Source organism: Neodiprion lecontei, chromosome 3 (genome assembly GCF_021901455.1).
Source record: "Neodiprion lecontei isolate iyNeoLeco1 chromosome 3, iyNeoLeco1.1, whole genome shotgun sequence".
In the NCBI taxonomy this organism is placed as follows: domain Eukaryota; kingdom Metazoa; phylum Arthropoda; class Insecta; order Hymenoptera; family Diprionidae; genus Neodiprion; species Neodiprion lecontei.
The window spans coordinates 20,486,376-20,503,208 of record NC_060262.1 but is presented as its reverse complement, the minus strand read 5'-3'; the positions used below and the strand labels follow the sequence as shown (position 1 = coordinate 20,503,208).

Here is a 16,833-nt window from a genome sequence, read left to right as displayed (position 1 = left end):
TAAATAAGTGTACCTTAAGTATTACGGGATTCTCGTCAAAACCTCCTGAAAGTCGGTTTTTAGTCATGAATCGAGTAATCTAAGAGCTTAAAAATCAAGGGTTATATAAAATTTTATAAAGAACGTCACAAATGGTGCATACTGCATATACTCTATAATTTTTTTTACCCTTTTACGAATCTCGTAAAACATATTCTAAGTGTGTGCAATCTCTGGAATCCCATTAAACTGCGAGCTCCTAATAGGTAAAACTAGCCTTTGAACATAACAGCAAACCCTTACTTGAAGCATATCAGCAAGATGGAGATCGTTCCCAACTCCATTAATGCCTTTAAGGTCAGCGTTTGTGGAGAAAAGTTCGTCGAGCCCCATGCGTTTGAGGGCAGCCGTGGCGTTGACGATGGAACGGTGACTAAACTTCGGAACCTGAACCTCAAGACCCATCCTAGGTATGAGGACCTTGAGTAGTCTGTTCCACGTCCCCTTTGTGAAAGCCCCTTCAATAAGTCTTCGCTCGAGGTGATCAAGACTGTCGCCGGGTGCGGCGAGACCCTGTTGGCCAGGCAGAAGGAAGATTGTGGAGACCAAGTCGCTGACACCACCGATGGACACGACGGTAGCATCAAGTCCCGGTTCGTATCCAGCGAGTACTCCGGACCTCCAGACTGTCGCGGGTACCGGAATGAGCTTCCTCTGTCTCACCGCAGGCAGAACTGCAAAGTACATTTCGCCATCTCTGCCTTCGGAACTGGCGCCAGTACAGTCGGTCTGGAAGACGTTGGCAGAGAGGGCAGCGAGCGGTGACCTGAGGGGCATGACGTTGCCCTTGACAAAGTCGCGGATCCGTCCTCCAGTCTGGCGTCTGATCAGCAGATTCGTTCTGCGCCTGACGAGGTCGCTGATGGCTGCGAAGTTCACCTCCTCGATGTGTCCATCGTAGAACTGCTGGGCTCGCTCTTTGTAGAAGGGCAGAAGCCTCCCGGCCTTTGTTCTGTCCGCGAAGAGTTCCCTGACGAAGGCAGCGTTTGCGATGCCCTGGCCTCTTGCGAGGTTCACGCTATCGGTCACGTTCTGGAATACGAGATGAGGGTTGAACGTCACCACGTCATCGAGCTTCAAGATGTCGTTCATCTGACCAGACGTTGGGCCCCTGGCCCCAAGGAACATCATGGCGAGCATGCTCGTCATACCGAATGGGGACAGAGCCAGGGATCGGGCTGTGCTCAGACCTTTGTTAGTCGCGGTCCAGAAGCTGAAAGAAAGCTCATTGCAGAGGGTTGAAAACATCCTGACGTCGTTGTCCAATTGCCGAGTACTCTCATCTAGACTCACGGCGCTTTGATGCGCTTCCAGTGCCACAGAAACATGTTGTGATTCGTCGTCGTTTTTGTTGTTCGACGCGGCTTCTGCCATAATCGGTTTTGCAGTTTGTTCAAGGATGGGATACGGTGTGCTTTGTGGTATCAGACTCCATTTATCCTCGGTCTCTCCTTTTTTGTTGTCTAGATTCGTTGGTTTCGCGTTATTGCCAGGTTTTTGTTTCTGTGCTTCACCAAGCTTGACGTAAGGATCTGCTACCGGTTTCTTCTGCACAGATCCTAACTCGGAATCTTTCACTTTCTCATCAATCTTCGGCACGTCCTGACTGGTTGCGGTATCAGTTACCTGATTCTTTTCATCACTCTCCTGCGGTTTTTGTTGCGATTCGGTGACCGAGGCAGGCTTCTCAACACTCGGTGCCTTTGTAGCTTCAATTGGCTGGCTCACAACTTCAACTGTTGTAATCACCGAGTCCGGAGTACTCGTAGGCTTAACTTTTTCCTTTTCATTTTCAGATACCTTTGAATCTTCTTGCGAAACTGGACGTTTTGTTACTCGTACTGCGGTCTCATTTACTTGAACACGAACCTCCTGTGTTTTCATGGGGCTATTTTCCGGGGTAGCTTGAGGAGTTGTTTCGATCTTCATTACGGGTTTCATCGTTTCTGGAGCTTCAACTTTTATTAGTGGATTTGTGGCTACTTCCGGAAGTTTAGTTTCAACTTTGTTCACCGTTTTCTTGACTTCTTCTTCTTTCGGTACTTGTGGTTCCGATACCGCAGGTGTCTCAACCTTATCCATCTGAATTTCTGGGTTTGCTGGAGCCTTGGACAACGAATCCGACAAAATTGTACTTACTGCTTCTGCAGGCTGAGTGTCAGTATTTTTCACTGCGGAATCGCTTTGGGGTTTTTCGGGCGAATTCATTGCGGCAACTGTAGTTTCTGAAGCCACAGCTATTTTTTCAGGATTCTCTGCAGTCTTCTTATCATCAACTTTTGTGGTTTCAGATGTCGTCTCTAACTTCTCTGTAGCAGGCATGGCCATAGATGAGTCAGTAACCGTAGGGACTTCAGGTTTGCTCTTTTCAGGAGTAACGTCAATTTTCACTAAGAGTTCCGTAGGCTTTGTAGAGTCCTGTTCATTCACGGCTTCAGTAACAACGGGTTTCTCCTCAGGTTTTTCAGGGGATACTGCCGGAACTGAAATTTTTTCGACATTCGCTTGCATAGGGCTTGTATCGTCGGAAACATCTTTGTCACTTGACGATGGTTTCTCGTCCAGTGTCGATACTGGCTCAAATTTATCTGATTCACTTGAAAGAGGTATGTTTTCAGGAGTTGCAATCAGCACAGGATTATCCGATTCATTCGATGAAGGCTTTTTCTCTGCAATTAGAACATTTTCAGAATTGTCTAATTTGCTTGATGAAGGCTCCTTCTCTATAGTTGCGATAAGCACAGGATTTTCTAACTCGCTTGATGCCGGTTTTTTTTCTAGAGTTGGCTTAGAATTCTGCAATTCATCAGATGAAGGCTTCTGCTCCGGAGTTTCAACTAACTCAGGCTTGGCCAAAGGCTTGCTAGATTCTTTCATATCCTGTACCGCGTCACTGCTTTGAGGTCCAGCGGGTAAATCGTCGGTCACTTTGACCTCGGACATTTCGGAGTCTTTTTTTACATCAACAGTCTCAGCAGCGGAAGCTTCGACTGCTAGTGGTTTGCTTGCTGGTGTGGTCAGCATCTCAATTTTCTCGTTCAAACCATCGAACTCGGCGTTTTCGGGCATCTTATCGCCATTCGCTGTTACCAGCGTAGAAACATCAGAACTATCGCCAGGCTTTTGTGCATTGACTTGTGTAGCAGTAGATGTAGCCCCTTCAACGATCATCATATGTTGAGCCGGGTCACTAGGACTGTCGATGGTTTTTGTCGTGGTTTCGGGAGCTTCAACTGCTTCCGGTCTACTTTCAGTTTTGTCTGAAAGAAAATCGGTTTTAATTTCAGATGTGGTTTTAATTGTGTCAGTTGCAGTTTCAGTTGAATCAGCACTCATTTCAGGCTTCACTTCAGGCACCTGTGGTTTTGCAGCATTGTCTTTCATTAACTCAGGTTTATTTTCAGGAAAATCTTTAGCTGGCTCCACCTCGACGGTCGTAGAAATAACAACTTCTGGTGGTACCATAGCAGAAGTTTCCGTGCTAACAGTCGGAAAATTTTCTTGGGCCAATTTTTCAGGAGTATTTTCTGAAGATTCAGTCATGAGAACCGGTTCCATGGGAGCTTCCAATTTTGTTACGTCTTCGTTGGAAGCTGCAGTATCTTCCGTGACCTGAATCTCTGGCTTCGTTTCTGTCGATTCCTCAGTTGTTTTTAGTGTCTCCGCTCCAGGTTTCTCATTTTTGTCTGCCTGTAGAGGCTTACCTTCTGCTTGCACGGCGTCAGAGTCACCGGTTTTCATCGGTTTAATTTCGGCATTGGGTTTCGAAATGACAGAGGAAGTAATTTCATGCTCAGACTTGGTGTTCTCCTGATCAGTTGACACTGTATTTTCAGGCAGCTGATTTACTACGGGTACAACTTCCGGTTTGGATGAAACTTCAGGCTTTGTTACTTCGGTTGGATTCGTTGGTTGAGGACCCGCGATTAAATCACTTCCAACGTTTTGAGGTGAAGAAGTCTGCATGTCTTTATCGTTGAAAGAAATCGGCTCGACGTTGACAATTGAGGGATCCTGTGCAGGTGCTGCGTCGATCATCTGATTGATCGTAGCGACGGGATTCATCATCTGAATCCTCACAACTGGTGACTCGGTTGGGCTTGGACTGTCCATGATCAATGAATTTGTCGGCTTTGCTTCATCGATGTCAATCCTTACTATCGGCGTCTCTGTGTCCGAGGGTCCATTGGATTCGGTTGCAGTTTCTTTTTTACTTCCATCATTCATTGTGACTTCCATTTTGTCTACGACGACTTCTGGCTTAGATTTCTCCACAGGATTCGACACTGTCTGCCCGGTCATCACATCCTCTGCTTCTGGTTTAATCGCTATGGGTTCAGGATCCTCTACAGAAGTTTTTACTATTTCTGTTTTATCGTCCACTACAGATGCAGCCTCGGCTCTGTTGGGGTTGGTACCACCTTCAAAAATTGTTTCTACTTTAGGTGCGTCAGGGCTAGCAGATTTAGTATCATCAACTACAGGTAAAACCATGTTGTTGACTGGAATCTCTGGCTTTTGCGAATCGATTTTCAGGTCGGGTTCAGTGGATGCTACCTCGGAGGTTGTCGGTGGGTTACTGGCTGCAATTTTAATTTCAACTTCGGTTGTCTCAGTTTTTACGATATCTTCATTGTTCGATGAATCTAGAACTGCAGGTTTAGTTTCTTCGCTCGTCACTGTAGCCATCGATTCCGGCATCTCGACCTTCACCATAGTGGCTTCCTCCTTCATTCCATCCTCGACTCGCTTCACAGGCTCATCCTTGTTCTCCGATTGCTCAGGAATCGGGACCATGGAATTCATGGTTTCCGAAATCTGGGATATCATGCTCGATACAGAGTCCGCTAATTCGTTCAACATAGTTTCTGGTTTTTTCTCCGCAGCTGCTGTTGGCTCACTTTTCACCCCAGTCTCCATCGGTGTTTTAGTTACGGGATCATTATTCGCGTCACCGGAAGTAGCAACGGTATCGACTTTGTTAGTTGCTTCAGCATCCAGCTGGACTGTTGCCGGTGCTACTAACTCAACAGGAAGTAAATTCTCAGTCTTCTTGGTGGTTTCCGAAATTTCAGAATGAGTCTTCGTTTTTGCAGGCTCAACGTCTTCAACTTTTTCGGCAGGTGCCGGAGATTCAGGTTCGATTTTCGTAGTTGTAGGTTCGGGAGTTATTTCGGGTAGCATTTGGAAGACTGTTTCTGGTTTCGATTCTGTGGCCAAAGTTATTTTTGCCTCTCCAGAAGTTTCAGGTTTCTTTGTAGCTGAATCAGCAGTCCCTTGATCTTTGTCAGTTGATGTTGTGTCCTTCATATCAGCTTCTTCCATCTTCGTATCTTCAATTATAACTGTTTCAGGAGCAGGGAGTTTCGCGTGAGCAGGAACAGTTGCAGAATCAGATAATTTTTCAGGTTCAACGCTATCAGTTGTCCCCTTCGTCATATCATTCGTATTCTCTGAAATGAGTTCTTTAACTATGGTGTCTATCGACTGAGGGAGCATGTTCACCATCTCTTGCTCCATAGTCATAGCTGAAGTTGTTGCTTCAGGAGTGGAAAGGGGCTCCTTGTTATCAGACTCTATTGATGGCTTTTCAACAGGCTCGGCAACTTTAACGGGAACATACTGTGCAGGTTCTTCAACAGGTTCCATAATTTTTACGGGAACATCTTGTGCTGGTTCTACAACAGGCTCTATAACTTTCACTGGGGTATCTTGTACAGATTCCTGGGCAGGCTCCATAATTTTTACGGGAACATCTTGGGTAGGTTTTTCAACAGTCTCCATAATTTTCACGGGAACATCTTGCATAGGTTTTTCGACAGCCTCTATAATTTTTACCGGAACATCTTGCGTAGGTTTTTCAACAGGCTCCATAGTTTTTACTGGAATATCTTGTGTAGGTTGTTCAACAGACTCCATAATTTTTACGGGAACATCTTGCGTAGGTTTTTCGGCAGGCTCCATAATTTTTACGGGAATATCTTGCGTAGGTTTTTCAACAGGCTCCATAGTTTTTACTGGAACTTCTTGCGTAGGTTGTTCAACAGGCTCCACAGTTTTTACTGGAATATCTTGTGCAGGTTGTTCAACAGGCTCCATAATTTTTACGGGAACATCTTGCGTAGGTTTTTCGACAGGCTCCATAATTTTTACGGGAACATCTTGCGTAGGTTGTTCGACAGGGTCCATGATTTTTACCGGAACATCTTGTGTAGGTTGTTCGACAGGCTCCATAACTTTTACGGGAACATCTCGCATAGGTGTTTCAACAGGCTCCATAATTTTTACTGGAACATCTTTTGCAGGTTGTTCAACAGGCTCCGTAACTTTTATGGGAACATCTTGTGCAGGTTGTTCAACAGGCTCCGTAACTTTTACGGGAACATTTTGTGCAGGCTGTCCAACAGTCTCCATAATTTTCACTGGAATATTTTGTTCAGGTTGTTCAACAGACTCCATAATTTTGATAGGTACTTCCGGGACGACTGCAGGAGCTTCAAGAGTGATCGAGGGTGTTCCTTGAGGCGTGCTAATCGGCCTGGAATCCGCCACTTCTTCAACTACTTTGACATCTGAAGCAGTCATCGGTTTCTCAGAGTCTTTTTGTGGTACAGAGACGAAGCTTGACGTCACTTCCATCTCGATGGTTTTCGGCGTCGTCATGCTCGGCATGTCAGCGGCAGGTAATCTTTCAAGAACTTCAGGCTTCTTCGGTTCACCTTTCGGAATTTCAGATTCCTTCTCGGGAACAGTGCTGGGTTCAATCTTTTCGGCTTCGTGTTTCACTTCGTCGGCTGACAGCGTGTTCAGTATTTGGTACACTGGTTTCGACTCAGTAGTCGACGGGGCTTCCGGTGTCGAGTGGACACTATCGGCCGTTATCACAGGCACTGGGATCATGGGCCTTTCTGGGTTTTCTTCCGGTTTCTCTGAGGGTTTTTCCTGGACTGGCTGAGGCTCTTTCGCCGCTTCTGGTTTTTTGGGCGATATAGAATCCTCCTTGACAGGTTTTGCAGCATCTTCAGTAGTCAAAGGTGAAGCAGGAGACTGCTTCTTGTCATCTGCTGGGTTTGCAGTCTCTTCCTGAGGCTTGGCTACCGCAGAGGCTTCCGGGGTTTCTGGCTTTTTCACAACCGTGCTGACATTCACCTTAGTTTCTGGGTCAGGAAGGACGGAAAGCACAGGCATATCGGCTTCTGGTACCGTCATGGGCGCTGAGTCAGCCTCTCCTCCTAGTATTGAGGGTAGAATGCTGCTCCATTCGGCGTTCGCGTGACCAGGTATCGTCGGCATGGTGCCCATGACCGTCGCAGGCTTGTTGAGCTCCTCCTTCAGCACGTTCTGCACGTTTTGAACGACGTCAGCAACCTTCAATACAGGAAAAAATAATGATGGTTACGTATCACGTACATACAATGTCTGAAGAGTGCGTATCACGATGGAATAAATCCGTCGTCTATCCAAGCTAGGCCTTGACCTCCTACCTTCATTTCTCCAGTCATGTTTTCTCCGGTCTTCTCAGGGTCTTGAGTCTCAATTGGAAATGGTCCACCCCCGGCAGCGATGATGCTCTGTATCTCAGAGTCGGTCATTTGGCGGGTGATCAGTTGGCCCTTTTCATCGACTGTGTAAAACTGGAAACCGTCGGGCTTCAGCATGTCGATAGTAGAAGCGGGGAGGTCGTTGGTCACCTTCTTGGTTCCTGATTTATCAGTCCCTTTCTCAGCACTGCCGTTTTCATCTCCCATTACCACGGATACGGAGGTGACGACGCTACGATCAATGGATAACATTTCAAAATTTATTTCAGCCTAATCGTTCACTCATGTACGATTTGACCTGCGATCACTTACCTGGAACCCAGCACCTCCGTTGACGTGTCCACGTTCTCGTCGGGAACCGGAAGTCCACTCGTCATCGCCCCTAGGGCTACTAATAACAGCAGCCATCTCCAGACCCACCTCATTTTCAGCGGTTTCGATTAACCTTGAAACGGAAAGAAAATAAACGTTTAAGTGAGTGTTAAATTGACCTTGATTGTGTTGTAATGTGAAGAATAACCAGTGACGGGAAATTGATTGTAATGATGACAGTCGATAAAAATATACATTAGTGCTGTTAGTTAACTAGTATAATAATTTATACAAGTGCGCCAATGTCTCTTGAATTTGTCAAAGTACACCACAGTCACTGAGAAATTTATTGAGTGTCATTAGCTTTCATGTCACAGATGAATTGAAGAAGGTTAAGTGTTTTGATGTTTTTTCTTTCCTAAGCATTCGTTAACATGAATTAGACACAATGTCAAATTCAGGACCAGTTTCAGTCTTTGTCGGATCAATTGGCAAGCAGATCCATTATCGGCAAGGTTGTGCAAATCCTGCGAGTTTTCCATGTCCACTATAAGTCTCTTCTAACTAGTGGAATATTATTTGGCATTATCTACTACTTGGACTTGGAGACATGTTTTTACCATCTCACGAGGGAATATTCACTTTTAAATATTGTGCACTTTGGCTTTTACAGGATTTCTCAAGGATTCCATCGGAATTCGAAAGAGTTGTTCACAAAAACTCGCGTATTTGAAAAGTGATCGGACCCCTCACCTGTTTTGTCAATTTGCACAATATTTAAAAAATATAATTCAACATTTGTTAATGTCATCTTAATTCAAATCTTGAGCTCTGAGTTGATGAACCTTGTAATTAACTAAATCGGAGTTGTTGATGGTCGGCAATCCAACGACCGCGCCGGCAATTAGCAGTCGGTACGTGGCTGACATGCTCCGAATTGGTTCTCGTCTCGTAAATTTGTAAGAGGCTAATAAACTCTGACCACGTTTCTCAAAAGCGACCCAGTGAGCCGGTCGTATGCATTTGACGCACATACGTAGGCAGGTACGGATAGGTGAGCCGCGGCTTGAGGTGTGATTTTTATTCACCTGGCGTGGGATACACCCGACGACTCTAACAATTACGCTGAAAAGAAAGTAGGTGGGTGCCAACGTCTGCCTAGTCATTTCAAATGCAAACTTGGATCAGGGGCGGCAGCCTAACACGTATAATAGTTAGGCTTCCCAATCGACTCGATTGTCGGAAGAATTCTAATTCCCGCCTAGCTAATTGCTCACGTCGGCTCACCGCCTGTCACGTCCGTTAGTAAATTATCATTAGGAAATCATTACTTTTTCGCCCCACGTGATCTCTTTCGGTTTTATAACTATCGTTCGGTCCAATGACATTCTCTCCAATAATTTTCGTATTCCAAAAGTGTCCAAGGTGACGAATTGGACGAAACGAAAATATTTTTCATACACCATAAGAAAAATTGAGCATTCACTTGTAAAGACTGTAATTTGGTATGAATTTAACCCCATCTGATGTTGAATTTTCGAATAGCCCACAAAAATTATTGTACAGTAATCCACAACCGTCGTGTCGTACGTTGCAAGCATCTCTGGTTTCGAACGGCCAAGATCATCGATCATAAAGTTAAAATTAAAATCACCCTGAAAACGATGAGAAAGAAGTAAAAACCAAGGCCGTGTTTCTCGAACAGTTATCCCTATGCTTCGGTTACGTAACTCGATTTGCACGGCACTTGAACTCTAAAGACAAAGTCCATTTCCGAAACGGTCGGGTTCAAGAGCCTGGAAAAATTTCAGATCGCTTAACGCAACGGGTACTACAGAATTCACCGACTTGTCAGAAGTATCGAAGACGTCTCCGAATGATGCGAGTCAGTATATCGAATTCGTAAAACATGACGTGCAGGTTACCGACTGATGTGGGAGTCTGATTTGGAACGCATGCGGCTTCCGTGAGGCACTACTGACCCAAAGCCGAAGCTCGCGGTGAGGCCGCGGGCTGGACGTTGACCGATCGCTGGTTGAGGCCCCCAAAAATTGGTGAGAAAAAAAGTCTGGCTTGGACAAGATAGGACCGGTTGCCCCGCTGTTCGCGCCGGCGTATCGTACCGGTTACAATGACTTTTTTATCGACGAATTAACAACGCGTTCGGGATTTCTACACCTGTGGGTAAATAATATCGCCAAGTATAGCGGGCCGTGAGAGACTTCGCAAATATTCGTGACTCATTTTCGAGCAGTTGCTAATGTTCAAACCGAGAGAGGGCTTATAAGAGGGCACGGGGCCACGCGAAGCCGATTTACAACGCGTCGTCAACCCCCGTTACTTTTTAACATCCAGTTGAGTATTGCACACGTTGCTGTTGCTGCTTCTGCTGCTGTTGCTGTTGCACATAACCAAGGCGGAAAATAGTACGCTTCATTATGCGTGTATGGTTTCGTGGTTTCGGTCAAGAGTGAATACCAGGACGAGGGAAATACCGAAAACGGTACAGGGTCGATCGGTGATGAATGATTTGCGATCGACTGGTTATACAGTTACCTTGGACTATTCCCGCGCTACACCGTTACCTCATTAAAATTTTTTTTTTTCTTTTTACCGCAGGTTTGTCGCTGGGCGTTGAAAATCTTTACGATCGACACATGCTGTCAGATGTTTCCAGACTTTCGAGATTAGAACTTCGCGATATTTAGAAATTATAACGGGGCAACTATAATGCGGGAAAAATCGTCTTTCGTTTTGAAAAATACTTACTTTAAATTGTAATTGTTAAATTGTAAAATTTAATTTAATATTTATACAGACCATAAGCAATCACCAGGAACAATTTTAGTGCGGATCTCGAAAAAAATAATGCATTTTTATTACCGATAGATTGGAATATACAAAAATTGACTGATTTGAGTGTACAGAAATTCGTTTAGATCCCGATCGAAAGAATCATCTTATAAAGATTGTTCAGAAAGTTAACCGAAACTTGTCCGTCGAAAATCCTCTGTTTTCGAATTTATATCAAATCTTGGATTAGTCAACCAGGTCACATCCAAAATCCTCAGGATTTTTATAGAAATGGCTAGGTGAATTAAGGTTTGCAAGAAATGTAGTGAAAACTGCCAAAAACTTGTAAAAATTATTAACCTTGAATTAATATTTATATAACTTTATAACAATAATGTGATTTCAACGGTTTTGGTTTCAAAAAGGATGAACTACGGAGTAGAAGAATATGCCTAGGCTACGAGGCTGAAGTTAGTAACGTTAACATAACTAAACATCAGGGAAAACATAATTACTGTGCAATTTCTGAAAAACTTTCAAGAAGTTGGCTTTTAAAGATGTGAGTATGTTTAGTTCGTCATACTTTATAAAATTTCAGACGATCCTAGAGTTGCAAAGTAACGAGTTCACCTAAACATGCGTTGTTAGAGTGACGTTGCTAACTTCAACCTGATCCTAGGCTCCGATAATAATCAGTAATTATTGAAATTAGCTTTCCTTACTTTCAAATAACATGTGGTTACGTGGATCCTTTATTCCGAGAAAAATTGTTCAAAATAATTGTAACCGCTGATAACTGTCTCCGGTTACAAATTAAAAAATGCAATCTCTCTCTTTAGTCATGCACCTATATTTCGCGTATAAATTTCGATTGAATCATGACCCGCACATCCCGGAAGCTGCCTGGTTCCGTGATGAAGAAACGTGGCCCTCACTCGCGGTCAGTGTTCGCACAATATTTGGAATTCCACGTGGGCGAGGTCGTGGCTATAGAATCGGGCCGGGCGATGGCCGAAAGTGTGTCACAAAGACGTAGCCGCGTTCTGTGCAAGATCGAAGTAACTGTAATGAACAGAAATAACCGCAGGACCGTAAAGCGAGTTTGGTGGGCTGCGATCGGCCGATAGCGGTGAACGTTCATCGAGAGAGCGCGAGGCGAGTGACTCTTGCCCATTTTTGTTTGTATTTTCGTTATTTGCTTCAATCCGAATGACAGTAACGCACATGGCCGTGGCCGTCGCCGAGTTCCGAACACTTAAAAGTACGAGTACTTTTGTTCAAGGCCGCTTTCGCGCGGCCGCGGTGGAATCGCTTGATCGATGCTCCGGGCGGCATCAACGAAAACACTAGGAATTGAAATATTTCGGAGTAAACGATCGCGGTCGAAAGTACATAACGGAATAACGAAAGTCGGCGGGAAATTTAACCCTCGAGCAACGGCGCGGCCTGACCGTGACAACTCGGTGATCGGGTGTGATTGAACTGAAATACGTGTCTTCGGATATCGGTAAACCAGCACGCGACGACGTATTTTGGTAAAAAATCGTATGCTCTGATTGATCGGAGACCGCGTCGAAAGTTTCCTCTCGCTTTTTACGCCCCCGTATCACGAAACGCCTCGCCAGATCGGTTACAAAATTACAACAACCAACTATGTAATCGCGTTGTTGGAGTTAATAAGTTGCGTTGCGGAATTCGCAGTTTTCTCAACGCGTTAGGTTTCGCGCGCTATTTCCGGGCGATTATTAATTGCGCGCGATGCAGTCAAACAGCAGCATCGTTTCCAACCACGGACTCATTTGCTGGTCGAACTCTTCTCTTTCTCTTTCTCTTTCTCTCTCGCGTAATCCTAGACACCCGCTGAATGGAAGAGTGTAACGGTATTATGAACGGTCCAGTCATATACCGCGTTGGTCACCGGTCACTGGTCACTCGTCAGCATATTCCAGATTCTAGGCGATATCCCAAAACCGAGTCTATACGGATTACTCGTAGGCGCGGCCATGTTTGCGGCAAATTTCTATCTCCACAATTTTCAAACATTCAAAAAATTTCCTGCCAATCGAATTCCCGCAACAAAAGTTTCTTACTTCTTGTAGAATATGTCCACACTTTGTTTCAGCGAATCACAATACACGAAGACATTAAAAACTTTTGTTCAAATGCGGAGTATCACTTAAAAATCTGTAGCAAATGCGCACGTGTTTTCAAAAACTGGTTCCCCGCGTAGCAGCGTTACATTTTATGTCGGTATCTTATACTCTTTTGGCACAGATCAAGCTCAACATCTTCGGGGAATCAGGTTTAAATTTCGCGAGAATGTGGCACGGCAGAAAAAGCGAACGATAGTTTACTTTTCGACAAATTTTTAAACAGCTCTTTCTCATTCATTTACTTCAAACCATAACTTGGAAACCGGTTTTTTTTCGCACAGCTTTTCGAAGTGAGCCGGTACAATTCAAGTGAATATATTCGAAGTTGAGAAGGTTGTTTTGCACATTTGTAGATACATATATTCTCGTATTTCAGGATCGACATGGCGAAGCGAACGGCCAACGTGGTTGAATAATTTACCGGAAGTGGGCAGAGCTGGCGGAATATTGGTTTCGATTCTGCATGTAAAACAGAGTGGAAGTAGTTCGGCAGGAAAATATTGGACCAGAAGTTCTGGAACTCGCGCGTTCCCTCTTCTTGCCCGAGCTGATGGCCTTGACCACCACGAGACTTCGGACTCTCGGATGCATAACATTATATACTTGGTGGGACAATTTACCGCGATGCCAGGAAAAAATTGGAAAATCGGAAAACTGTACGAGTCTACGATTTAGGGTTCAGACTCGATTGGGAAACGCTGTACGAATCGTTCGGGCGAAAGTTATTTCAGGTAAAACTGACATCGTTCAAGTGAGATTCTCGGAAGCTCGAGCTCGGTTTTCACACCATTCGAGAAACCCCCGTTAAAAAGATACAAGCCGCTACGCGTCGCTGGGTGTTTTTATACCGTATTGATCAGTGGAGATATTGTGACGTCAAGTCGAACGGACTGGGCGAGTTAATTTCACCACCCAATGAACGCGATCAGTTTCGGATCTACATAATCGGCACTCGGAATTCCTTCGACCTCTGCGTTTTCCTCTTGTTGTTGTTTTTTTTTTTTTTTTTTTTCTAAATAATAATACGGTAAAACCAGCAAAATAGGTTTCTTAAGATTCAAGTAAAGGTCGATGGACTCGGAGATGAGATACGACGAGGATGAAAATCGATGATGAATCGCACCGTGACCAAAGGAGCGCGTATGACGTGATTTGATACTTGGATTTGATGATGCAATGAGATATTTTGCGAGTTTTTTTTACCCTTCGAAAATCTGTTACAAAAGCAGTAATCTTTGAAGTCGAAGTCATATAGTGGCCAGTACGTCAAAGATCGCGCGGACTCGTAGTAATTAACGATCGTTGTTAGAGGTTATGTTAAATTTTCGAACTTCTTTGGTCGCGGGAACGCCGAGCTCTCGGTGACATCTGTTGATGACGCGTTGCACCAAATTGCCTGACAAGTTGATATTTTGTAAATCGATGAAACAACAGAATTAATTCGAATCGCTAACCGTATTGAAATACGGAAATATCCTTAGAACTCATCGTTGGAATTGCATAAAACGAAGCGTGAAACGAGCTGCGGTAAAATCGCTATGACGCAAACGAGAATAGTTGTCATCGTTCGGGGAAGAGATTAAAAAAATTGCGTGCGAGAAAGGAGAAAGGACAAAACGGCGAATCGCGTCTGAGCACGAACGATGCGTATGGTTCACCAATAACGACTTATAGGTTATAACAAACAGAGGTTGCAAAACTTACAGCTGACTCAGCGATGCCGTTGCGGTAAAGGGCCAAGAAAGAAGGCCGATCCTGTCGGATCGTACTCGCGATATAGATTTCAGGCAGACTTCGGATATACGGACACAAATAATCACAGAAGGTCCGAACCTCCGTTAAGGAGAATTACACGCGTTTAGGCGTGCGTGCGTGCGTTTCTACTAGCGTGTACGACTCAATCTTCGTCCGGGCAAAATTGTGACAGAGTTTTCAAGTGTCCGTTGTAGCGATGCAATCCGTGTAATCTCACCGCTGGCCTTGCCGCTCTCGGAAGGGTAGTGACCTTCTTCTTCGTCTTCTTCTTCCTTTTGCTTATTTCCCTCGGATAGTTTTTGCCTCCCTGCAGCCTCCTCGCCGCGGCGTATAAAGAGACAGAGAAGAGCGGCCCCGGCTATTTTCCTGCACTCCTCACGCCGCTGTTTATCCAGCCTTCTGGCAGACCGTTTCACCGTCTATATATACGAGCCTCTCGGCCTCCCTGAGGTCCTCTTAATAGGAACGGGAGAAGAAGCGGCCGTCCTGGATCACGGCAGCTCGCTGACTGGTATCACACACCTGCACGTTGCCCGGCTTTACCGTGGCGAGTGGCGGGCACTTACCTCCACAAAGAGAGCTTCGGACCTCCCTGGCGGATCCCCCGGAGTCCTCGGGCCATTACAGGTGCGCCTCCGCCGCCCCCTACTACGTCCGAATGCCCATCTCGCTGCCCCCTTCTTCGGCCCCCCGGAACTCCGGAGGACGGTGATGGCCCGTCGCGTGAAAGGAGCGCGATTACTGTCCCCGGCTTCTTCCGATCCAAGCGATTCGGTGGCCCTCTCTTCGACCCATGGAAACGGGACGTACGTACGATGCACGAGTTTACGTGTCCTATCGACGAATCCGTGGAAGCCGGGCTTCCGGCGAAACTGAACTTGTCGGGGGTCTTTCCGTCGAATGGGCGAATATCGCGATTCCAAGCGTAGACTGAGAGAAATTTTTAGTTCCGGTTACCGCTCGGTCCGTAACTATTTTCTTTTTTTACCACAATCGAAAAATATAGTTCTAGGTACGAAATGAAAATTAGTTTTCTAGCCGTTATCGGAAAGTCTAGTATCCGTTACTGTTCTTTCTCCTTACGATCACCGTTGCTATATTTTCTTGCAACTGTTGCGAAAGTTTAATGCTTGTGCAACGATAAATTGACGTTAAAGCCCTGTTTAACTAAAAAAGTAGAGTAAACCGAACAAACTGATTTTGCGTTGGAATTACTAAAAAAGGATCGACAATAGCGGAAAATGTTTAGGCGTACCGCGTTTTTCGTAATTCCAATAATATTCAAACAGTTTTTTTTAACGATACCTGTTTTACTAAATTTTTTTAGTTACTGTAACAAATGAAATTTTTCTCAGTTTATGGTCCCTCAAATATACTAATCCTCGAATGGGGGTAAGAAAGTGGAATGGATCGCAGGGTCACAATGCCGAATTGTCAAAAACGCGAACATCTGTTTCATAGAATTGCAAAGTATGGAAGGGCGAAGTATACGAGAATCGAAATGTAGAAAGGTGAAGTATATAGAAATCAAAATCTGGAATGTTTAGAGTTTACCTCAATGTAGAATCGTAAGAATGAAGAAGAATATAGAAAGTCTGATGATTCTATTTTTGGTTTCCGTGCTTTAATTATCCTTCTATATCTCGACTCTTTGATATTTCTATTACACAGGTCTGCACCGAAATTCTTCTTCAAAATTTGATATTGGTACAAGAATAAATTAATTTTATAGCCTTATTTGAATAAAAACATGTAATAAACCGTACAAAACGATTCAACTTTGCAGTGATCGGCAAATTTAATTTTAACAAATAGTTACTAATACCAAATTTTCTTGTAATTTTAACAATATTTAAATCTTTATTCTATCGAAACTCATTTTACTAGATTGTTCTAGGAATTGTAACAAGATAAGATTTTTCTTCGTATACCTTATAACTTTTACTAACTTCACGTCTTTCTCTGTTTTGAAATTCCACGAATCAGATATTTGGGTGAATGGATAATTCGACATCGTGACAATTGCTTTATTTTGTGCTCATTTTACTGTTCGATCCCAATTCCCCATTTTCGAATAATGCGGGGAAAAACAAAAAGGCGATTCTGAAGGTCTCGACGGACGAGTCCGGGAATTTTGAATCTTATTCTTTACGACAATCCCACTGTCACGACATCGTGTAAGCGTCGTGAGAACTGACTTCACATTACCCGTTATGCCAGAACAGCGAGACAAAAATTGT

At 44.4% G+C, this 16,833-nt stretch overlaps 1 protein-coding gene across 3 annotated transcripts in view; it reads right to left on the bottom strand.

The window, feature by feature from the left end:
• Positions 1 to 16,833, bottom strand: part of LOC107227742 (titin) — a 36,410-nt gene that overhangs the window by 2,116 nt on the left and 17,461 nt on the right. The window contains exons 1-4 of one of the 3 annotated variants that reach the window (XM_015668959.2): positions 14,543 to 15,171; positions 7,893 to 8,025; positions 7,524 to 7,812; positions 283 to 7,407 (exon numbers count right to left, since the gene is read on the bottom strand). In XM_015668959.2, coding sequence (XP_015524445.2) covers positions 283 to 7,407; positions 7,524 to 7,812; positions 7,893 to 8,005 — 7,527 coding nt within the window. In that variant the 5' untranslated portion in view covers positions 8,006 to 8,025; positions 14,543 to 15,171. Of the gene's footprint in view, positions 1 to 282; positions 7,408 to 7,523; positions 7,813 to 7,892; positions 8,026 to 14,542; positions 15,172 to 16,833 lie in introns of those variants that run through there. The other 2 variants (XM_046734029.1, XM_046734030.1) reach the window with 2 other exon arrangements.